Here is a 25,756-nt window from a genome sequence, read left to right as displayed (position 1 = left end):
CCATGCCTGAAAAACACTTTCCTATCCTCCCCTCATATGAAAATCCTTGAAATCATAGGGCTAATCAAACCTCGGAACTGAAAAGGAATTTAAGAGATTGTCTTGTCCCTTTCACTTTGCATAAAAAGAAAGGGTGACTGGGGAGTTTAATGATTTGGCCCTGGTCATACAGCCAGTAAGTAGAAAGTTTGCATTAAACTCTGACCTTTCTGATTCCCAGACAAATGCTTCTTTTCCAAGGTACCACACTATATCCCTCCTCTGAAGACTAAGTACTTGCAATACCTCTTTTATGAAACCTTTTATGATTACTCCCAGCTAAAAGTGATATCATCCTTCCTCTTCAAATTTCTCATAATATTGCTTTCCTCTTCTATGTATTTAATTATACTGTAATTTAGATCACAACATTCGAATGTATTTCTCATCCCTGCCCCAAGCTCTAAGTTCCTTGAGGGCAAAGACTGCCATCTTTGAATCCACAGCTTGTGCAGGAAGGTCATTCACCAATAGGCTTTAATGAATATTTTGTTGAGTTTAACTGAATAATATAGCATACAATGCATCAGAGATGAGTAGCAAGGGTATTCCACTAGAACAGAATGTACAAGCAAAGTTATAAAAGCAAGAATTAGTGAGTTTCAAGAGGAAAGCAAAAAAAAGGTAAACATATTGGTTTTGCCATATTTGAGAATAGCAATATGGGAATCCCCAAACTCCTCTCAAAGACTCTTAGTAGCACCATGTAATTTTTCCCCTTCTCAAGAACACCCACCCATGAACCAAGGAACTAAGATCTAAAACCCTATAGGATATTTCTAATTCACAAATTGCATGCTTTCTCTTAAGGCCTGATCTTCCTCTAATGAAGCCAAAAAGCCTACTCTTTACCCCTCAGATCCTGCAGGGACTCGGGCCCCCAGGGGTCCCTGAGTATTCATGCAAGGAGAGTGTCCAAGAAGTTACTCCCTGTATGAAAGCATTCTGCTTCCCTTCTTGGCCCTCCCTCCTTCTTCTCCCCACCAAAGTGGAAGAAACCAGATGTACAAATGGTTAACAGGGGAAAAAAATCCCACCCAGACCACTTGAAACGCGGCTAGTCTGGCTGGGTTGTGACAGAGCTCAGTGAAAGTTTCATGCCTGCTATTTATAGCTTCTGGGTGCCCAGCCTGGCTTCCAGGTCACTAATTGTGGCCCAGCCCCGTGCCAACCCCCACACCTCCTCCTCCGCCCTGTAGCTCAGGGAACAAGAAGTAAGTCCAGCTCTGAATAGCCCAAGAAAAATAGCTGGGGGTAAGATTTGAACCTAAGACCAAATATTCTGCAGAAGGAGACAGAATCACTTAATAGAGTCTGTCCTTGGTCCCTCTATTTATGGTATTTGGGCTGCTCCTTTATGGTACCAAATGCTTCCCCAAATCCCTGGGGTGCTCTAAGAAGCAATCCTCTACATAACTCTGTAACTTATTTAGCCAGCTAATTTAAGGAGAAAAAGGGCACTGTGGTTCCAAAGGATGGCATTCAGTGGGTTGATCAGTGTATCTATCTCTTACAAATGTCTGTGTATCCACATGTCAATATGTCTGCTCATGAGTGTGTCTACTCATCTGCCTACTTATTTTCCCACTCCATCCTTTTTCCATGCCATGAAAAACATGCACGTAATATTTAACCACGAGGACTCCATAAAGACTCTTTACCTGTTAGAGGGTTCCTTTTCCAAAATATGCCACATTCATTTCAAACCCACAGAGTTTTCAGATAGTTTGCTAAAAGGAATTTTTGGGGCACCAAGGAATTTGGGGTCTCAATGACTTCTCTGGAAATACAGCTGGCTCTAAGGGAGAGATTTATGGAGTTTCTGTAAGTGAGAAAGGGTATATCTTGTGCCTCACTGAAAGTAAAGGGTTGGGTTCTTATATAGAACTCCATAAGTTGGGGTTGATTTGGGCCACTAGAGTTACCACAACTCTAGTCACTTTTGGCCCCATGAAGTTCATCTATCAGTTATGCATGAACTTAGCTCAAAGTGCAATTGCTAATAGCCTCCTCTCCCCCTATCTTGGTCTATCAGTTCTATCTCTGGTTCCTGAATGAAGCTCTCTTCACCTTCTGATTTAGTTCAGCCCTCCTCAGTTAAGTCCTATTTCAAAGCATAAGGCATGGATAATGAGAAGTGGGGATAAACTACTTCAAGTGAAGGTGAATGGTTCCTTCCCTCCAAAGTTGGTAGACTATCCTAACACTATTCCTTACCATTCCCCTTCAACACCCTCAGTGAGTCCCAACCTTTCTTCTACTCTTCCCCTCCAGGTTGTTCTCCCTATCTGTCTATTCCACACTCTCAGACCTTCCCTCCTGCCATCATACTGATTTGGGGGTTCCTATGGGTAGTCAGGTAATGTGCTGGGGTTTCTCATTGTTGGGACCAGAACCAGAATGCTGCTGGGCTGTCTCATCCTCACCCACAAATGCCAGTTCCTGGCCCCAAATGGCCCCAAATCTTTCCTCCCAAGACCACAAGGAGAAAAAAAAAGTTTCCAAATTAAAAAACTAAAACTGGCAACAAAGGTGCCCCATGGCAGTAACCTTTAAAACTGGCCATTAAAGTTTATAAGTCAGACGGGCACCAACGTGAATGATCAAGTAGAGAAAAACAGCCCCCTCCCTTGAGAACCCAGAGCCACAGCCTTCCCCCCAAAGCCACAGAGATGATGTCACAAGAAGCGCTTGCTGCTGTCAAGGGCTCTCTGTCTCTGGACTGCAGCAACTCACAATACAGGCAGCGTGCTCTCACTAGGATCCAGCTATGCCTGGAAGGAAAGAGGGAAAAGGAGAGGGAAGGGATAGGTAAATGGGGATTGTGAGGCAGGGGGCAAGGAGAAGTGGAAGAAGGAAGAACAGCACCACCAATCCTTCACCTTAGTCACAATGGTTTCTTGCAAAGAAGGCCAGGAGAGTACAAACTCTTTTTTGGCTGATCAAGGAGTAGCTCCTTCCTTGACCCCTTACCCAGTGCTCAAGTCAGAGTACTTCCACCATGAATTTCAGGCCCAAATGAGGAGAGATGATGGATCCTCAAAACATAGCTTTCGTAAAGGAGTTGGCCTGGAGTTCTTGAGAGCCAACCTTCCAGCCTACTAACTATACATTTTAAATGCTCTCAAAAGAGGAAGGTGAGAATAAACTAACTTCAAGGTATTCATCTGATACTTTCTCTGACAGTAGCTCAAAGTTCTTTCAAAAAGGATCTCACCAAACTGGAAAGCCTAAAAAGCAAAGGCTAGATCAACAGCTGAATGCAAGAAATCATTGAATTAATAAATAAAACTAGGAGTTGTTTTTATAAAAAAAAAAATAACAAAATAGATAAACCACTGGTTAATAGGATTTTTAAAAGGAGAGAAGAAAAAAGATCTCATTCAAATTTATAAGATTAGAGATAGGTAGTCATGAGCCTTAATTGAAACAATGAGAAATTAAGGCCCACATAAGGAAGGAACCCAATCATGGCAAAAGGTCTCTGGTAAAGCTGGGTGTGGGATGTAACTCGGGGGTATTGATACCCAGTCCTGTGCTTTTTCACAAAAAGATACAATTTTTGAGCTGGAAGATAATAGAAATTATCTAGGAGGCAGCTAGATGACTCAATGGATAGAGAGTCGGGCCTGGAGATGAGAAGTCCTGGGTTCAAATGTGACCTCTGACACTTCCTAGCTGTGTGACCCTCAACATGTCACTTAACTCCAATTACCTGGCCCTTACAACTCTTCTGCATTGGAATTAATACTTGGTTTTGAATCTGAGACAGATGGTAAGGGTTGTTGTTTTGTTTTGTTTTCTAAAGAAGAAAAGAAAAGAAATCATCTGGTTATTTTACAAATGAGGAAACTGGGCCCAAAAGATAAGTAACTGACTTGCTCACAGTCACAGAGTCTAACTGTAGAGTCAAAATGAAAATCCAAGTCTTGTAACTTTTAGTATGATACTTTCTACATCACCCCATTTCATAGATCTCATATAATTTAGAGAAAGAAAGCACTTTATTGAGTGCATATAATTCAATCTCATTTTTCAGATATGGAAACAGGAACAGATAGGGAAAATGAAATTGCCCAAGGTCCAAATACAGTAAAGAGCAGATTCAAGATTTGAAATCAAGTCCTCTAATCCAATGTCTTTAGGGCATTGGTTTAAATAAGGGGTTAATCAGCAGTCCATAAATTCAAAGGGTAGGTGAACTTAGACTTCACCAGACTGCCAAAGGAGTCCATAACACACACAAAAAAGGTTAAGAACTCCTGATCTAGATGAACTCAATGCAGGAAACACAACATTGGCTTCCAGCTTAGAACCTAAAAGAATTGGAAAAAAGGGGGAGAAGTGGTAAAAGCAACAAGTTTCAAAAGAGGAGAATAATTAATGTTGAACATTATGACTTCCTGGAAAACTTCTTATGAGAGAGTGAACATGGTCTAGGTATGAGAGTTGAAAGAAACAAAACAAAGAAAGAGTTGGATGTCCTAAGTAAAGGTCCTGCCAGCTTGCCAGAAGCTGCTAGGGTCTTTTTACCCCTGAATGTCATCCATAAACTAGAGTTTGGGCAGGCCAGAGGAGTGTGAGTCTTATGAACTACTAGGGCCAGTACTGCAGTTTGAAAATACATACATATTGTATAAAAATTTATTCGATAAGAATTTAGAATACAAAATATATAAACAATTAACATGTTTTCTCTCTCTCTCTCTCTCTGTCTCTCTGTCTCTCTGTCTCTCTCTCCACATATATATAAACCAAAATCCCATTCCTCCAGTTTCTAAGTGGTCAAAGAATATGAACAAACAATTCACAAAAGAAAATTACAAACTATCAACAGCCATATGAAAGAATATTCCAAATCACTAATAATCAAAGAAATACAATTTAAAATAATCATGAGGTGTCACATCACATCCCAAAAACTGGCAAAAATGACACAAGATGGAAAGAGCCAATGTTGGAAGAATTGTGGAAGAGAAGCACACTAGTGCACTACTGGTAAAACTATAAACTAGTACAACCATTTTGGAAAATAGTTGGAATTATACAAATAAAATAGCTAAAATATCCATACTCTTATGTCCAGAGGTTCCATTACTAAGCTTGTACATCAAGGAGTCCATGGATAAGAGGAAAGTCCCTATATCCACCAAAAATCTTTATATCAACACCTTACCTTTTATGATAACAAAAAAATTGTATACAAAGTAAATGTCTATTAACTGGGAATAGCTAAACAAATTACGGTATGTGGATATAATGGAATATTACTGAGTTATAAGAAATTATGAAGATGATGAATTTAGTGAAGCATGGAATGATCTACATAAATGGATACAGAGTGAAGTAAGCAGAGCCAAGAAAATAATATATACAACTACAACAATGCAAACAGAAAGAACATCACACAGACAAAACATCAAAAAAAATTGCAAAGTTGTAAAGAACTACCATGACTGAAAAGAAGAGCTATGGGAAGCCCCTCTCACCCCATCTCTTTGCAAAGGTGGGAAACCCATGAGTGTGATACATTGCAGCACATTGTCTTAAGACTTTTTCATTGTGTTGATCAGTTATGCTAGATTTTTTCCTTCTCTTTTTCTTTTCTTTTCTTTTTTTTTTTGTTTAAAAAATACTGTTTGTTATATGAGATGGCTCTCTGGGAAAAGAGGGGTAAGGACATGGAGGGAAATTATGCATATATACTGATATTAAATAAAAACTTGTTTAGAACAGAGAGAAAAGAAAATACATACACACACACACACATATATACAAACATACAGTTAGTCAGAGAGAAGGGGGAAGCAAAGCACACACAACACAACACACCAGGGCAGCTGCAGAAAACAACTGCTTGTTAAGTTAAAATTAAACTCTGCACAAATATTGACCTTTGGAGGGGACAGAAACCGGTCCCATATTTACCAGCTTTATAAATGGGACTGACCACAGCTGCCCCACGCGCTCAGCCAGCCGGACGGCAGGATGGGAAGAGGCCGCAGTTTGGAGGAGGGGGGAGGAGACTTTTTTAACAGTCTCCTAAATGCAGGGACTCTTCTGGAAGGTGGGAGCTCCTCTGGCTTCCTAAGGAGGCACTTCCATGAAAGTGAAGAGAGTATATATTCTTCAAGTAGAAAGAGAGCAGAGAGATGGAGAGATGGGGACGGAGGGAGGGAGGGAGGCAAGAGAGAGAGAGAGAGAGAGAGAGAGAGAGAGAGAGAGAGAGAGAGAGAGAGAGAGAGAGAGAGAGAGAGAGAGAGAGAGAATTAAGAAGTTAAGTGCTAGAAAGAAAAAGATGGAAGGAAAAGGAGCCAGCTGGATGGCAAAAGATTGAAAATGAATGAAAACAAGAGCACTAGGAAACTTATCCTTTTGAACTCTGGCCCTTGGTCAGGCCGTGAGCTACTCAAGTGGAAGACCTAGTAAGCAATCTGAAGAAAGCAGCTGGAATCTTCCCTCTCAACTAGAGATGGTTTAGTCTTGTTTCTCCTAACTGTACAGTTCCTAAAGCAAGCTTTCCCCCCCACCCCAAAACTCACCAAAAGGCTATAGTTTTCCAAAGAGTTAGGTGACAGACCAGGATGCAGAGCTTCAGCTCTACCTAGATTTCTCAGTTCTCTCCAGAACTACTCAATGGCACACACGGAAAACTTTCCTTGTGCAAAACAACTAAATAATCCTTTACAGGCCCAGGCAGTTAGATCTGGAGTGTCTATGATGTCCAGATGCTAAAGTAGGTGGGAAGAATTGCCTACAATATTCCTTGAGCATGGTCCTCTGACAGGTTAAGGGACAAGCAATCTGTGACAAAAGCTCAAGCTGGCTGTGGCTCTATGGCAAAGACTGGACAGCTCCATTTGGTCTCTAATTCCTGATACCATTACTTTCTGGCACTCCTCCAAATTCAATCATTAAAAATAATGCAGGATATATCTTCCCATGTCTATAAAACCTACAGAGGTAGCTGAATTCCTTTTTTTAACTTTGCCATAGATGGGTTGTTTTTCAGATCCTCTCTCATTTAAGCAGTTAACATATAAAGCATTTAATATTATATTTAACATACAAAGATACTGTCCAGATCAGCTGTCCAATTTTATAAAAGCTGGAAGTCTGAGCAAGAAAACAAATGTGCCCTAAGTCATTGAAGAAATCAGAAGAACCAAGTAGCAGTGACTTCTCATAAGCCACAATTTTAATACTACACACTTCATGATCATAGTGCAACAAACAACATCACCAATGGCAAAAAGAAAGATTTGGAGCAAGGGAAGACCCTTTCTAGACAACTTCACTGTTAACCAAAGATATGTAACCAGAATTTTTGACTCATAACTGATTTATTTGATGTTTTACCTTAATATAACAATATAACCATTTACTTGGTTAAATAGATCATTAAAAATACGCAATCTACAACATGACCCTGTCATCAATTTAGGAAGAATTGCCAACTCTACTGTCCGCATGATCACATGGCAGGAATAAGAGATTTTGCATTGGGTACCCCCAAGAAATATTGAACAATGAACCAAAAATAAATAGGGAAGGAGAAGAAAATATACCTACTTTCCTAGCTTTATTTACTTACAGAACTTGTTTTATACCTGAACTTCATTAACTTCCATAATCTTTTCTCTTTCTTAGGTGTCTACTTAAGCTAACTAGGTTTTTTTGCCATTTCAGGCAAGATGGAGTTATAAGCACTAAAACTTTCACTTTTCTCAAGTGAAAAATGTTTTTTCTTTTCCCATCAGTGTTTCTTTATGTTACCATGACAGAATGACTTCCCCTTTGTGGGTTTCAGTTCTACTTTCTATGACCTAAGTTGGGTGAATTATACCTTTTCCTGGATGGTCCTTTAGGTCCTACACCAAACATAACAAACTAAAAATGAGGACTCACGAGTTTTACTAGGGTGCCCCAAGTTTCTATAAAAAGGAAGATGACATTAGAAAGTTTTTTTGGCTTTCCCCAGAATGGTCATAATGGCTAAAACAATTCACTGACTTGATGCTCTACAAAGCTAGGCTTCATATTTCTGAAAGAATTAGCTGGACAAAAACAAGAATTCTTTAATGGAAAAGATCAATAGCACTTTTCAATGAGTTGGCAAGGATCTTCAAATCCTGTATATCCACTCTCCATTGTAAACTTTTAGTAGGGAAGAGCCTACTACCTCCAAGTAGACTGTTCTGGTTCTGAATAGTCATTACTAATTGTTTCTTCACATAAAGACAAAAATTCATCTCTCTGAAACTCCCATACGTTATTTCTAGTGCTGTCACAGAGACCAACCTGAACAAGTCTAATTGCTTACCCACAAGGTCTATCACATAATTTAGGGGAAAAACATCATGTACTCCCATATCTCTTCTCCCAAAGAAAAAAGAATATATGACCCCTTTCATACACCTTTCTCCTCAATCACTCATATGCAATGATTACCCAGTCTTGCTGAATTCTCCTCCTACCACCACTTAAATCTATATACACTGCCTGATATTTCTACTCACCCTACTCACCCTCACCCTAATTCTGAGGCTTTCACTACTACCATCCTGGTCTATATTAGTAATATCCTAACAGGGCTTCCTATTTCCAAGATTCCTCCTCCAATTCTTACTATTTTCAGACTAATTTTTCTTATTCCTAAATCTGGTTTGACTGGTCTACAGTCAAAAAATCTTTAGTGAACCCCTACAATTTACCAAGTAAAATTCAAACCCCTCTGCCTATCATTCAAAGCCTTCCAAATTAAGTGTCATCCTACCTGCCTAGCTTCATTGCACTATTATGCCACTCCAAACACTCTGTATTCCAGCCAAACTTACTCTATCCCCCAAAATGTCCTGTATAATTCCATTTTTTATTGATATTTTGCTTATGTTGTACCCCAGGCCAGGAATGACCTCCTCCCTCTCTGTCTGTTAAGTACTTATTTAAAGCCCAATTAAAATGCGTAAAACCTCCACTGATCTCCCTCAGACCTTCCACTTTGTTTTGGACTTTCTAATGCATTTATTGGGCATTATATTAAACTGTGTTGTTTTATCCCCATACTAGACTATAAACGTCATGAGGTCGGTGACTATATATGTCTTATCTAAACTCTGTATCTTACTCTTCACCAACCGTGCTTTGCACAGTCTATGTTTAATAAAGTTTGCTGAATTAAAGTTTCTGATGGTCTCATTACAAAACTGCTACTGTCCACAGTAACAACTAAACAGAACCAAGGGCATTCCATGAGTCTTTACAAGGACTTCACATGAGAAACTTAACTATTACAATGTCTCACCAGGGACCAAAGAAAATAAAATTTTCAAACAGAAAAGTTTCTATGCATGGGGGGGGGGGGGGGGGAAGATCCAAGAACAAACAACTTGAAATTCCAATTTCTTGCAAAACATGATCCCACATGAGGAACTCTAAAAAAGCTAAGCTCGTCTCTGAAAATCCTCTCCACAACAAGATGATCACCCTAGATAGGAAACGATTTGTACAAGGTCACTGTGCCCGTTAATAACAGTGTGAGGCTGAATTCCTTGGGCTTCTGAATCCTAGCCTGAAATCTGGTCTGAAACATCCTGCTGACGGCTGAATTCAGATTGCCTGTTGCAATAAAAGGTAAGATTTCCAGGCAGTGATTCTTTTTTTCAGTGACGTCCTGCTCTCCCAAGCCAAAATGATCAGAATTGATTTTCCAGGGAAGTCCCCAGATACAGCCCACTTCAGGGTCAGTGCCTCTTCAGAATGTCCTATCCTAAGCAGGATCCAATGTAGGCCTATGTTTTTCATAAAAGGACTGGCAGATGGCAAAAAAGCCTTAACAATAAAGATGAGAAATTATAGACAAGCACCCCTAAAAGTCAACAAGGAAGAGTAATTATAGTAGGGCAACTTTTAAAGTGGAATACGGAAGCCAAAGATGAAAAATTCCCTCACAGAGTAGCTAACGAGAACTCTTATACTAGAGTTTTCGACAGAGTGGAAGTTCCTCCAAAAAGATAAGTGGACCTAGATGGTATCTATATACAAATACTCTCTTGTGTTCGATTACAGAAGTTTTTGAATGTGCAAGAACCTGTTATGTACAAGAAACAACTGAGTCCTGAATGTACTACTAGGAAGCATCTCTCCAACTTAATCTTGGAAGCCCCCAGAGAAGCAAACAAGGAAACACTGCTACCGGGTACTAGGGAGTGCTGCCGACTCACTAGCCCTGGGAAATGTCTGAACAGAGACTTATTCAGGCCAAGGGAAAATGCTGTTAAAACACACAAAACTCCTTTGACTAATGTGAGAGGGGGAAAGAGCCTCTATAATTAACAGAAACTGTCACAGGCATTGGGGGCCTCCGACGTGTTCTGGGCAAACCACTTGAAAAGGCCCCGTCTTCCAGGAGAAGGCTGGTGTTTGTGAGCTGGGCTCCAACAGGCAGGGGACAGCTTTCCAAAAGAATTCTGCCATATTAAAAAAAAAAAAACCAAACCTCAGCTTAATCGTTTTCCGCCACTGGAACTAAAAAGCAGAGCAGAAGAAGAAAAATCTAATGCAACCAGTTTTCAATTAGGACCTAATTAGAAAGAAAAGTAGCAATGCTATTAAAGCCAGCAAGGAAGAACAGTCGATGACTTTTGTTTGGGCTTCGCCATCTACTTGAAAGCTGTGAAGATTAGAGGCAACTGGAGGGGCCGAACAGGAGGAGAGGGGCTGATCATGTCTACCAGAAACCCAAGCATGTGCTATGTGGAAGGCCATACATGTTATTGTGTAGAAAGGGAAAGTAAACAAAGTCAACATGTTCTTTGCCCTGAAGAAGCTAACAAATATCAACCTCACTGTAGTCTCTACTGCCTGAGAGAAAAGCGATCCTTGACTTGCTCTCCATAGATTCAGTATGCCCATTTCTATTTCCATCATTCACCCATGGCCTCTCCTTTAATTCCCTTTCGTTTCCACATATGCCCCCACAAAAACACCACGGTAGCCAGGTGAAGCCATCATCCTCTTAGGTGAGAAGTCACTTGGAAATCTCAGTCTTCCAAAGAAGCCAGACAGACATGTGTTATTTTTCAGGGCCTTGACTGGTCAATTAGACTGAGAAGATACATAAAGTCAATAAAAGCCTGTAAAAGAAAGTCTCGCAGATTTACCACAGTCTTCATGGCTGCAGGATCCTTTTTCCTAGATTTCCCTGCTGAGGAGACATAGTGTCGAAGGCCATGCAAAATGGTCCTGAAGTAAATGACTATAGGGAAAAAGAGAGTATAAAGTCCTATTTCTAAACCAAATTAAGATAGTACAGTTTGATACTGACAGCCATCTCATGATCTCCTCCCCTGGCTTTGGGGTCCTCTCTCCTGTGTTGATTTAGTCCAGACAACTTGGGGGAGGGGCAGGAAGAGCCAGGGCAAACATGTCCTAGCCTGCAGTGGATACAGCCAAGCAGGGAGGAGAGTCAAGGAGCAGAACTGAGAGCAAAGGAGAGGAGAGGCCTCTCTTCCCACCACACAACCTGGGACTCATCCAACACAAAGTTAATTCCTAACCTCGGCTTCACCACCCTGCCCACTGCTTGCATGATTTATCCCCCTATCTGCCTGCGTCGCCTTTACGAGCCTCCCAGTCCTGAGCACCATTATAAAAGCTGTGTCTGTGCTGTTGGCCTGGCCTGTCCCAACTCCCGTCTCTTGCCATAGCCCCCACCTCCCTCATTTTATAAGCCTTCCGCCATCACGGAAACCTGCAATCCCACGAAAGAACAGTAAACATCACAAGGGAAAGAAAACACCTAGCGAGGCCACTCCAGGCAGCCCAGTCACAGATAGTTTGATGGCTCCAGGACCTGCCCAGGACACAGCACAGGACAAAGGCTTAAAACAGCACTGGGGTGCAAATTGGTCCCAAACCCAAGAGTAGTAAAAGGATTCAGGGACACGAATGCCAGCCTCATCACTGGGTATCACCAAGCATCCTGCAGCTTGAAAATTCCCAAGTTCGAAGGGTCTGTCAGGTCACTTTGAATCTGGAAAGGATCATGAGAACTCACAGGAGAAACGCAAGAAACCAGATAAGAGGCAGCAAAGATCTAAAAAGGCTTATCCGAGGCTCACAGGGTTTAGAAATGAGAAGATCCTCTAGCTGAGCCTTTCATTTACAAATGAGGAAACCGAAGCCTAAAAAGGAAAATGGACTTGCTCCACTTTTGTAATCCAGCAAGGCTATAAAGACTTCTCTTATATTCCAACCAAACTTTCCCTCTTCCGATTTATCTCAAAGTTTTTGACCTCCTAGACCTACAGTGGCCTTTCTTCCTTGCTCTGAGCGATATGGTAGTGCTCCCTTCCTCACTGATGACCTACACCCATAGCTCCGATTTATTCCTGCAACCTCAGTTCAAGTCTTCCTTAACTTCTCTGTTTTCTTTTCATTCGCTTTGGGCAAAACCTTCTGGTATCCAAAGGGTCACATATTTTTTTCCACAAGAGCCCAAATGTCCCAATGGGGTGCAAAGATAGAATGGGAAGAGAAGAGGGAACATTTCTTCAAATTGATCTGAAAGTGTAAAGAGCTCTGAAAACTGCTCCCCTCACCCCTGGGGGTCCAACATCCTCAGCCAGTCAGGCTGAGGGCTCCCCAGGGCTCTGCTGCTCAGTGGGGGAGGGAGCCATGAAGGGCAAGGAGAGAAGAGAGCCTTGATTCAAGAGTCCAGACGGGGCCGCTACAGGCCCGGCTCCTCTGAGGTTTCTCGGGTGAAACACGCCTCTGTGATGGCTATGTCTGTAAAGCGGATGGAAATGCCCATAAAGCCCATATCAAACCCCGTGCAGAGAAGGACAGGGATATATATAGAACCAGGAACTGAAGGGGCCGCAGGGGATTTAGCCGGACAGCCCCGCCCAGCCCTGTAAACCTGCCCCAGGGACAGGGGGAGGCCAGGGAACCAGCCAGAGGAATGAGGCCTGGAGACAGCCCGTCGGGTTTACTGAGGGGGTGGGGAGGTAAGGGGGGGTAGGGACAATGCTAGGAGACAAGGTGAGGGGGGGGGGGGCAGACGGAGGTGTGAGAAGGTCTCCTGACACTCCCAGCCATACAGGCAGGGGAGACCTTTGGATCACATCCCCGTGTCCTCCCCATCATCCTCCGGTGAGGTTGCTCTAGAAGTGGTATGTTGGAGTGGAAGGAGCACTTGCTGAGAGTCAGGAGTGTGCTTTTATTTTATGTCCTGGGCTCTGTCACTTATCAGCTGTGTGACGGGTGAGTCATTTAACTTGAATGAACCTCACTTTATTCACCTGTAAAATGGAGATATCAGGCAAACTACTTCATGAGAATCAGAGGATCGGAAGACTTAAAGGTCATCATGCCAACTCCCTCATTTTATATATAAGTAAACTGAGGCACTGAGCATTTAAGTGACTTACCTAAAACTACTCAGGTAATAAAGAGCAGAGCCAGGGTTAATTTAAGGAAAGTACTTTCTAAACCACCACCACTGAAAAGCCTCCTTTGCTCCTCAGCCACTAAAGGACCTTGGAATTGTCTTCCCTAGCTCTTCCAACTTCCCACTTAAAATCCAGATTAATCTCTCTGTTTTGGCCCAGAGAAAAACAAAAACTCTTTAATCCCATCTTCAAAGAGAAGACTGGACAAGGACTGGGCATCTGTACATATCAGGTCCATGTCATAATGAAGCCTAAGGAAGTGCAAGAGGGGTGAACCCCCAAAAGGCAGGAATATGTGGCTAGCCAGTGGAGCCACAGGGCACTAAGGCATTAAGAGATGACCGAAGGCAGGTCCCAAGCAGGACACTGCTTCTGAGAAGCTGGGGACACACAATGGGGATGTGGTGGGACAGCCTTTCTCCTAGCCCAGCACCTAAGGCGTCATTGTGGGGTTAGTAATGTTCTAGCACCACCTGCTGTCCTGTCCTAGGACTGACTGTCCCACAGGGACAGAAAACCAAGTTGAAAACAGATTTATATCGATCCACTCCCTTATTCAACAGATGAGGACATGGAAATCTAACAAGGTTAACAGGTTTTCCAAAGGTCATAATGGTAGGAAATAGCAAATCTGAGGTTCGCCTCCTGTTATAAGGAAAGAGAGTTGGAGCAACTTTGCAGGGGCATGAGACTAACAGGGAGAGAGGCTGCTTTTCCTTGGTGGCTGATACCTTGAATTCCCTATCCTGCTAGTCTCATACCCCTGTAAAGTTGCTCTAACCCTCTCTTCCTTATAATACTCCCGTTTGTTTATTACCTGTCCTCAAAGGGATGAAGCTAAAAAAGGGGGAAGGTGGTTTCTATACTAAAGGACACACTGGGAAAATCCCACTGCACTGTATGAGCTGGGTATCCCAGAAACCCTCTGTTCCTCAACCAAAACCAGTCAACAGATTTTGCTTTTTTGATTTCTAGATTCTTGACTTAAGGGGAATAAAATGCATCTCTGAAATATCCAAAAAAAAGTTTACTTAAAGTAATCTGCAAACTTTTAAAAGTATTTCTGAATTGAATGAATGTATTTTTCTTGATGTTAAGTAGAAATTCTGTTTTTATACACAGATGGCCTGACGCACTGGAAATAAAAGCCAAACTACCTACTTAGGATATAGAAATAAGTCTCACACCACTCTATGATCATGCTACAAAGGAAGAAAGGATGCCTTAAATTCTACTCCTCACTTTGGGAGTGAGAAGCTCTGACAGCGAGTCCATCACTGGCAGTCAGTTACATGAATAGCATTACCCTGCTCTATTAGTATTATCTGAAAATTTCTCACCTATCTTAATAAACAACCAGTACTCATTTAGACAGTAGGACAAGACCATAGCATGTTTTGTAATAGATGAAAGATTTAGAGAGGACAACTAGAACAGAAGAATTAGAGGCAAAGACTAAAAAGATGGTTCATCTAAAGAAAAATTGATGGATTTTCATCACTAAACTTATCCCTGGATCCAACTTTGGGAATCACAAATCAGATCAAATACGTACAGCACCTGCACATTTGTGATGTGGAGCCCCTTAACAGGAAGCTGGGAATGTGACTGTTCTCATGCCTGGAACTGACAGCTTTAATGGTTCAGAAGCATTGTCCATAGGGTTAGCTATCATCTGTAAGTAGAGATTCCCAGATCTATGTATCCATACCTGGGATTCTCCCTGAGCATCTGTCCTACATCACTAATTGCCTATAAGTCACTCAGGCAGAATGTCCCAGAGAAATCTTAAACACAATATATCCAAAATTGAACTCAGAAATCTTTCCATAAAACAAAACACACAATAACAGTGACTACAACCAAAAATAAAAATCTTCTCTACTTCTATCAAAGCCACCATTCCTTACAGTCTCCCAGATTCCTAACCTTGGCACAATCTCATTATCTATTCCAATTATTCTTTCTCATTCAGTATCCAAATCTTGCCATTTTTCCCTTCATAGTATCTTTCACACAACTCACAGTTTACTCCTTGACATTTGGCCAGCTACCACTTTAGTTATGGCTCTCATCGCCTCACCTCAGTTACTGCAGCCAGCCTTAGCCTCTCCCTGCCTTAAGGATCCCACCATTCCAATTCCATCTTACAGACTGTGGCTAAAGTAATTTTCATTAAATACAAATCTGACCACGTGACTTCCCTCCTTCATATTATCCCTAGAATCAAATAAAAATGCCACTGGTTAGCATGTAAAGTCCTATGCAACCTGTGCCCAAAGTATCTTTCCAGAATTACTGGACATTACTCCCTTAAAACACTTGTGCCTCAGACAGACATGCCTTCTCTACTTCTCACTCATAACACTCCATCTCCTATCTCCATGCCTTTGCACTGATTGCCTGGAATGCATTACATCTCTGCCTTATAGGATCCTTTCTCTGTAGCTCATGCACAATTTTCTAAAGGAAGCCTTTCCTGATCCATCAACTGCTAGTGCTCTCTCTCCCAAACCACCTTCCATTTCACCACTTTGTCTGTATTTGTATTTAGTCTATCAACCTTTTTATATGCACTTGTGTCCCCCATGTGAACAGGGTTTGTTTCCTTCTTTGAACTTGCCTCCAAAGTGCCTGACATCCAGTAGGTGCTTAATAAATGCTTGCTGAGTGACTACATGGACATTTCCAATTAGGTGCCCTAAAGACATTTCAAACTCAGCATGTCCAAAACAGAACTCTTTCTTCTCTTCCTAAACCCACCTCTTTTCTAAACTTTACTATTTCTCTTGAAACAAATACTACTGTTCTTCCAATCTCCTAGGTTCCTAGCCTTGATATTACCTTCTACTCCTCCCTCTACATATCCAATTAGACACCAAATCTTGCTATATCTTTCTATCTTCCCCTTCTCTCTACTCAGAGTCACTGCCTTAGTTCAGGCCCTCATCACCTTTCAACAACCTCTTCACTGGTCTTTCAACCTCAAATCTTTCCATCTTTTATTTTAGGCCATCCTCCTCCTGCCAAAGTGACTCCTCAGAGTCATTTGGTGATCTCAGGGCCCATGGGGGCACAGTGGACAGAGCTCTGAGCCTGGGGTTGAGAAGGGATGAGTTCAAATCCAGCCTCAGACACTCAAGTCAGTTCACCTCTGGTCCAGTTTCCTCAACTGTGAAATGGGGTTAATGACAGCACTTATTTCCCAGGGTTGTTGTGAAGATCAGATCAGACAATAATTGTAAAGCATTTGGCACAGTGCCCAGTACAAAGTGAGTGCTGTTAGCCATCCATAAACTTCAGGGGCTCCCCATTCTCTCTAACACAAAATATAAAGACCTCTGTTTAGTCCTTATAGTCTTTCACTCCAAGGCTCCAAGCTGCCTTTCCAACCATGGCACACATTATACTCCCACTCTAAGATCCAACATAGCTGTCCTTTTCTCTGGGACTCCTACCCAACACTCCACCTCCATACTCATGCCTTTGCATGATCCTTCCTGAATGCCTGAAATGCACTTCTTCAACCTTAAAGAATCCCCTTCTCTTCCTTTAAAAATCATCTCAAGTACTACCTTCTCCATGAAACGTTTCACAATAGCCAGTGCTAGTGCCCTGCCGCTCAAACTACCCTAAAGGTACTGTATTCATTCACTTTGTATTTATGCTGTGTATATGTAAGCCCAATGTAAGTATATGTGGGCTTATCTCCCCACATCTGAATGTTTTCATGGGTCCTTTGGAATTGTCTTGGATCACTACTGATCAGAGTAGCCAACTCTTTGATGGGTATCATCATTACAACTATTATTGTGTACAATGATCTCCCAGTTCTTTTCACAACAGGTCATATTGCTGTGATTTTTTTTCTGAAACCATTCCTCTCATCATTTCTTATAGTGCAACAGTACTCTATCATAATCATATACAACAACTTGTTCAGTCATTCCCTAATTGATGAACTTCCCCTCAATTTCCAATTCTTTGACACAACAAAAAGTTGCTACAAATATTTTGGACCTTTCCCCTTTTTCTTTGATCTCTCTGGGGTATAGGCCTAATAGTGATATTACTAAATCAAAGGATATGGATAATTTTATAGCCCTTTGGGAACAGTTCCAGGTTACAGAACCATTAGATCAGTTCACTGCTTCATCAATAGTTCATTAATGTATCTATTTTCCTTCATCCCCTCTAGAACTTGTAATTTCTGAGAGGTATAAAGTGGTGCCTCAAAATTGTTTTAATTCACCTTTCTCTAATCAATAGGAATTTAGAGATTTTTTAATTTGACTATAGATAGCTTCTGATTTTTTTCTTCTGAAAACTGCCTGTTCATATCCTTTGACCCTTTATCAATTGGAGAACAGCTCAATTTTTATAAATTTGACTAGTTCCTTATATATTTGAGAAATGAGGCCTTTAACACAGAAACTGTAAAATCTAAAAAATCAGAGAAATTATAAAAATTTTTATTCATTGTCTATGATGCCTTTTTTTTATTCTTTTGACTGTTTCATTGTTCTTGAAATCTCATGGAGTCATTAGCTTCCACTTGCCCAATTCTAATTTTTAAGGAATTATTTTCTTCAGTGAACTTTTATATCATTTGGACAATTTTGATTTTTCAGAATTTCTTTTCTTCAGTAATTTTTTATACTTCCTCTTCCATCTGGGCTATTTTGCTTTCAAAGAATTTGTTTTCTTTGAGGAATTTCTATGCCTCTTTTAACATTAGGCCAATTTTGTTTTGAAAGTGTTATTTTCTTCAATATTTTTGATTACCTCTTTTACCAATGTGTTCATTCTCTTTTCATCATTTTCTTACATCACTCTCATTTCTTTTTTCCAAATTTTCCTCTACCATTCATCCCTTTAACTCTTCCAGGAATTCTTTATGACTTTGGGTCCAATTTGCATTTTTTTGGATGTTCTTCTTATACCTGTTTTCATATTTTTATCTTCTTCTAAGTTTATGTCTTAGTTTTCCCTGCCACTATAGTAGCTTTTTATGGTCAAATTCTTTTCTTGTCTTGTCTTTATTTTCCCCAACCTATTTCTTGACTTTGTATTAAAGTTGAACTCTACTCAACTACAGGCAGTGAGGCACTGTGCCAAGCAGCTTTTTTATGCTCTTATTTTCAGAGCTAGTTCTGGGGTCTGTAGTTTTTGGTACTTCCAGGGTATTGCTGTTCAAGGGGAGGTATGGTCACTGCTCTCCTGGTCTGCACTCTGGAAACTAGGAAAAATCCCTGTTACCCTGTAGCCACAAGTACTAGTGCTCCTCTTGGTCCTGGAACTATGACCAGACAGATCCCCTGCTCTCTAGCAGCTCCAAGTGCTAACAGTCTTCTTGGCCCCAAAACTGTGACCAGGGCTCCTGCTCCCTTGTGACTTCTCACAAACACTCTTCTCTGCCCTGGAACTTTGACCCAAAATAGCTTATTGGTAAGTTTCCAATCAGCACCAGCTGCAGCCAGTGCCAGCAAAAAGTCCCCTGTAATCTCTTTCTTACCAGCTGGCTGAACCCTTACCATCTCTGGGTTGGGAGCTCCAAGCACTGCTACACCTTTAAGATTCACTGCTAATGTTATTGCCATGTATTAGGCCTGTGCCCTCTCTGGTTTGCAGACCTCTCCTTTAGACCTCCTAAATTGTTTTAGGCAGGAAAAAATGTCTCTCTCTGACCTTGTGTTAGTTCTAGAGTTTCAAAATTTGATTTGAGGCAGTATTTTAAAGTTGTTTAGAGAAGAATGTTGGGAGAGTTCAGATGGGTCCTGGCCAATATGCCACCATCTTGGCTCTGCCCCATGATTTACCAAGCTATTCCTTTCATTTCTTGAGGCATTGCCTTAAAATGGAAAACTGATGGCTATTTAGTTTAATTATTTATACATGAAGATTTATTGTAATGCTCTTCAAATTTATACCCTTCTGGACTTTCTTCCATCAAGTACCTTATACACAGGGTTTAATAAATGTTTATTTGTTGTTGAGTTAAATAATACCATTTCCTTCAGTTTCTTCCCATTATTGCTATCTTCTATTCCATACCCATTGCTGTCTTCTGAAAAAAACCAAGATTTTACATTCATTGAACCATCTACTATACAACTGTGCTAATAAAGTAACAAGGTAATAGCCCTCAAGCAGTACAAAATCTAATAGGGTCTATCAGATACATAGACAAGAATACTGCAAATGAGAGGAGAAAAAGAAGAAACAAAAAGTGGAGGATACAAAAGCCAGGAAGTCCATACAGACTAGCTAGCTACATGGTCTAAGGAAGTCATACAAACTTGAAAGCAATTCTCTCAGACTGAGAATTTCACGGTACCATGGAATGTATACTGGATTGGCAATGAATTCTGCCACTTGCTACCTGTGTGAGCCCGGACAAACCACCCTGACTAGGCCTCCACTTCCTTGTCTATAAAAAGAGGAGGTTGCACTAGTCAAACTTCCAGTTCTTAGTCTATTCTCAGATGCTCTCAGTGAAGGAAGTTCCTGCATATCCCCTGTCCCTCTAAAAAAGAAGGGAAGAAAGTCAGAATAATAAGCTCTGGGGAGAAAAAAAGAAGGTTTCCAGCTGGGAGTACCTAAAAAGGTTATGTTTCAAGGGACATATATTCACATTTTCTTAAGACATGGGGACTAAAATGCTAAGGCAACTGTGGTATTGAGCAAACTAGGAATATTTCAAAAATGCTTTCATATTAAGTTTTTTAAAATTCAATTTTATTTTCAGTTCCAAGTTCCTATATGCCTTACTCCCCCCTCCCCTATTCATGTTTCATTAAAAAGAAAAAAAAAACCCAAACTATAGACCAAGTCACAATTGTGCCTTCCTTAAAAATCAAGCCTTTGATTCATGCAAAAATCACTGTTCTATGTACTGATCCTTTAAGGAACAAGATAAATTCCCAAAGGGGGAACAAAGAGAGAGGTCATAGGAAAGGGCTTCTACCAAACAAAGGAAAGTTGGAAGATCTGGGAGAGCTCTCAGTTAGAGCTTTCACCATTAGAGATATAAAGGAAATTGAAAGTGATGCCACCTTATTTTCTTAGATTGATCCTCTCACCAAAAGCCACCTAGGAATTCTGTCCTTTGTCCTAGCCACCTCCCACCCCACCCTCAGTCAGGAAAATTTATCTGTTATTCTTCTTGTAAGACCCTCCATCTCCTGCCTTGAATTATCTACTTAAGCTAATACTGATATGGTTAGTTTCCCTCTCCTCTAATATGAATTTAGTTTAAAATCTTATTTTTTCTAAGAAGTCTTTGGTGATTAACTTCAACATACTCATGTAGAAGAGACATCCTCACCATTTCATAGTATCCAAAAGCCCTATTTCACTGTATCCAGGTTAACATGTAGTCATTATATCAGCCCCAGAAGTTTTAGTCATAACTGTTGTCTCCAGGCTAGGGGCCTGAAGGAAGGATGCAGAGGTCTCATGAATATTGATGAGCCTCTGTGGCCACATAAATATTAACAACACCCTGTGGCTTTCAGGAACATCAGCCCAGCTAGGTCTAATATTAACCTTGGCTGAGTCCAGCGGGTGGGAAGATGAGATGCCCAAGCATCCATAGAAGGACTGAAGAGTGGACAGCAGGGTCCAGTTTGGAGCTGGCACACATGCAGAAACTAGACTGCTGGGTATAAGGGCAGCTACAAAAGGGCTACATCACTTTGTTACCAAGTCCTTGGGGGTGGGTAGTTTTCTGTCAAGCGTTATTTAGACAGTGGTCCCCAGTTCTCTTCCCTATTGGTATTCAAGGTCTAAAAAGTAAATCACACTTGGTTCTGAGAGCAGCTACTGAAACTAGTATGATTCAGTGCAAGATCTTCAGCATATCAATAAGTAAACAGCAAGAGACCAATCACTCTTGTAACTAAGAACCAGAAACAGCTATGGATGTAGTAAGGGGAAGACAAAATATACTTCCAAAGGAAAAGTATAAAATCAATCAATCAACAAGCATTCACCCATGCTGATCACTGGAACTCCCTCAAGGAGCTTACATTCTTTTAGGGGAGACAATATAACAACAACTAATAATAGCTAGCTTTTATATAGCACTTTAAGGTTTGTAAAATGCTTTAAAATAGTATCTCATCAATTCTGGGAGTTAAGTATTATTTGTTTCTCCATTTTACAGTAGAGGAAAGGTAGAGGTGCAGTGACTCACCCAAAGCTATAAGATGAGGTTGGCTTTGAACTCAAGTTTTCCTAACAACAGATCCAGTACTTTATCCACTTTACCACCTAGCTACCTCTATATGTATATACATACATGCATACACACACAAATACATATACATACATACACATACATATATAAAAAGTAACTATAAGGTCATTTAGATGGTGAGGAAGTAGCAGTTGGGAAAATCAGGAAAGGCTTCATCTATGAAGTGGTACCAGAGGAGAGTTTTGAATGAGAAACAAGAGCTTCTAAGAGATAAAGACAAGGAAGTCCATATTCCATGCCATGGGAAAGAGCCTGCGCAAATGCAGAGAGATGAGCAACAGAGTATGATACTTGAGGAACAATAAAAAAGACTAATTTAGCTGACATGCAAGGAAGAACAGCTTGACTGAATCCAAGATTATGGTGTGGGAGGGGGAGTAATATATAATAAGACTGAGAGTGAACTGGGGATGGGGCTATGAAGAAACAAGGTCTGCATTTGATTCTAGAGGCAATAGGGAGCCATTAGAGTTTAATAAGTAAGAGAAAGGCAGAGTCATACCTGAAATGGGAAAATCACTTTGGCAGCTATGTGATGGATGCATCAGGGAAGGGTGATATTTGTGGGCCTACTAGGAAACTAATGCAATAATCCAGGAGAGAGAAGTCACTGAAGTGGAGAAAAAAGAATGGATCTAAGTGTTGTGATGGGGGTAGCAACTATAAGATTTCATGACTAAATGGATATTGTGGGGTGGAGATAATGCCTAGGTCACAAACTTGGGAGTCTGGAAAGACAGTAGTGTCCTCAGCAGAAATTAGAAGCTCAGAAGGGGAGTGAATGGATTTTAAAAGAAAGATAATGAATTCTGTTTTGGACATGGTGAGTATGAGGTGTCTGTCAAATATCTGATCTGAAATGAGGACTAGAGCTGCGGGTTATAACTAGGGCTGGATAACTCAGATCTGGGAGTCATCTTCATGGAGATGATGATTAAAAATCCCTAGGAGCTGATGAGAGGTGAGAGAAGGCCAACTGAAGTAAGTGCCAGAGGACTGTGCCCTAAGGGTTCTCAGTGGACTGATCCTCTCCTCCAAAGCCACTTAGCCTCCTAGTAACCCCTCCTCCTGCCAGGAAAAAGGAGCTGCTCTTCTTCCTGCAATCTCCTGCCTTAACTCTCTACTTATGCTGCCCTAGCACCTCATGTGATCTGTTTTCCTCCCCTCCACACTGAAATTAGCTTAGAAAATTAAGACCAGAAGAGGCTCAAATGCCAGCCTTACACTTCGTAGAAGTTGGAGTTAATGGAGGAGCCAAAGACACGGTTTTAACCAGGAGGCTCTTCTAGGATGAGAAAGAAGACAGATACAAATAGGGCCTGTTATTGTTATAGAATGTGAGTCTTGGAAAAAAATTAGAAAGAAAGATGTTTTTTTATCAAGAAAAGTAGACAAGGACAACAAACTAGGTACTTCCTCATGCCAGGGCAGACCTAAGGAATCCTCGAATCGCTGTCTGGGTCTAAGTTCCAAACCAATTCCTCTGCCACATGAGGGCCACACTCAAAGGAAAGGGCAGCTTATGTGTCCCCAGGTGGTGATTAGTAATAATCTGACAAGATCCTGGCTGCTGTTCCAGGAAGCAGAAGACAGCTCCCCAGAAGAGTCTAGGAAAGTATCTGACTGAACACAGGGGGCTCCCCTCCAGGGCCCTGACCCCCCAGGCCCTGCCCCAGGAGGCAACCCAGCCCCCTCCTCCGCCTTAGCAGCATCTCTGAAGAGGAACAGAGGGGCCTGTGGGCCCAGCCCAAGCTTTGGTGGTGAGAAGCCACACCTAGGAAAAGGGTGGAGGCTGTTCACAGGAGCCCTACACTGTCACACAATTACCATATTATGTAGCACTAATAAAAAGAAATACTTGAAGTTTTACTGGTGCCATATAATAAAGTATTTATAGAATCAGTTGGGGGAGGGGGAGAAGTAGGGGGAGGGAAGGTACTAAGCTCCAGTTCCAGCAACAACAGCTCCCACAACATCCCAGGTCAGGTCAGTGAGCTCGACAGCCCAGCTCGGACACCAGGAGAAGGGACAGTCCATTTCCAAGCCCCATCCAGTTCTTTCAGGTGAGGGGGTGGAAACACATCCATTAAGCTGCCCCTTTCTCTTACTTTCTCCTCTGCTGATCTGAGGAAGCAAAGGAAACAACTTGTCAATGAAATTGTGTCGCATTGTGGCAATCATTCCAGAAGAAGCTGGGAATAAGATTAACTGGGACTCTGAATGAAGAAATTAATTTAAGCTTTAAAGAGTCTTCTATTCCAGGAGCAAATATTCAACTTTCAACATTAAAGTCATCCATTGGAAATTTGCCTCAAAGGGGCTTTCCATCACTGAACCATCCACCTTCCTACATCTCCCACACGTAGCCACTCCAACCACATTCCCTACTTGTTCCTGCCCCTGCAGAAATTCATTCCACATCTACTACAACCACACAGCACACACCCATCTGTGACCCCCTCCTCACACATAATCCTGCATACCATAATGCCTATCTCCATTTCTTTGTCTGTCTGTCTCTGTGTCACTCACACACACACACACACACACACACACACACACACACACACACACACAATCTGGAGCAAACTCTCCTTGGACTTCACAGGCTTACCATTTCAAATTTTTCTATTACCCAGAAAAATCTCCCCAAAAGGGAGAATGAAATGAGGGCTATGGCATTATTACAGAGGAGAATATAAACAGCACAAATATAGAGCAGCCTTATTACAAGGCAGTATGGGGTTGGTGGCTGGCTGATTACAGGGACACTCCCCAGAGCTTTAGGCAGCCCCAGACCTCAATAAAGGCCAGACTAGAACTGCCTTCAACTGATGGACACCCCAGGCTCAGGGGCCCCATAGGGCTCCTTGGAATTCCAGTACCAGTCTATGCTGCCCACCTGGGAAGGGGAAAACAAACCAAAAGTCTAGGAAAAACCAAGTTGGGGTAAGAGCCACAAGGCTACCTCCTCAAATGACAAACACAGCAAGTGTGGTTTGGGTCTTCCGAAAGCAAGAGTGTAAACCTGAGATAAAAGGCTGAAAATCAAAAACAAAATGATAGATGAGAAACAAAACAAAACAAACAAAAAATACCAGAGACTGTGGGGCAGGGGATGGGCCTTAGACAAGGAAACTTGGGTGACTAAGACGACCCACATTATGCATAAAACATAGAAGGAGCAAGAGGGAAATCCACAATCCCTCCCTCCTGGGCTCCGGCACACGGCGTCCCTTCCTGGGTGACTCACGGTGGGATCACCTTCACCAATTACTTCATGTGGTGAGGGCTTCTTTATAAGGAGACACACCGCGAACCTTCTCCTCCTCCTACCCTTAACAGGGCAGGAATTGCGTCACTGACCTCCACACACTCACTCACTCATCTCTCCAGCCAGCTGCCACACAAGGGACCTTGTCTTGTGGTCCCCAGCATCCTTTCATCTGGGCTCCAAACCCACGGTCACCTTGGCCCTGAATCACTCCCCAGGAGACACTGGGAAAACACAGTCGGACAAAGAGTGTCTGGGTTCTGTAGAGCCAGAGTTTACTGCTCCCTGCTGGTGACAGGGACAGGGACATGCTCCTCTTCCACCCAAGCTCACCCAAAGAAATGACTCTGAAGCTGACCTTCTGATTGGCCATACCTATAGGTCAGGTTTCCACTGACTAAGGGAATGGTATTTCATTTAATCAGGAAACAAGACCTGAAGGATAAGTTAAGATATGGCTGGAAGGCCCCATAGGGCCAAAGAACATTAGCATCTTAATTGGACTCTGGCTCCTACAACTCAACTGTTTGGTAGTTGAATCTGGAGGAGCTGCAAAAAGATAAGAAAGCAGCACTCTGATCTATTCTCATTTCACCAAGATTTTCTATGATTTTCTGTTCCTTAAGCAGTCCCAACGATGATAAAGAATGCATGAAATTTCTTCACAACTTTCACCAAAAAAGTAGAGAACAGTCTCCAATTCTTTCATTCATTCCAATGAGATAATGT

General features: G+C 41.6%; 1 protein-coding gene across 6 annotated transcripts in view; it reads right to left on the bottom strand.

Annotated features, from left to right (window-relative positions):
* Positions 1–25,756, bottom strand: part of NHEJ1 (non-homologous end joining factor 1) — a 137,655-nt gene that overhangs the window by 46,800 nt on the left and 65,099 nt on the right. Inside the window, exon 6 of one of the 6 annotated variants that reach the window (XM_007501702.3) lies at positions 23,608–23,877. The exons of the other annotated variants lie outside the window; for them this stretch is intronic. Within the exon in view, the coding sequence (XP_007501764.3) occupies positions 23,692–23,877 (186 nt within the window). The 3' untranslated portion in view covers positions 23,608–23,691. Of the gene's footprint in view, positions 1–23,607; positions 23,878–25,756 lie in introns of those variants that run through there. 6 annotated transcript variants of the gene reach the window in all.

The sequence above is a fragment of the Monodelphis domestica genome, chromosome 8 (assembly GCF_027887165.1).
Source record: "Monodelphis domestica isolate mMonDom1 chromosome 8, mMonDom1.pri, whole genome shotgun sequence".
Lineage (NCBI taxonomy): Eukaryota > Metazoa > Chordata > Mammalia > Didelphimorphia > Didelphidae > Monodelphis > Monodelphis domestica.
Note: the sequence above shows the minus strand (reverse complement) of the source record. Positions and strands in the feature narration are given on the sequence as shown.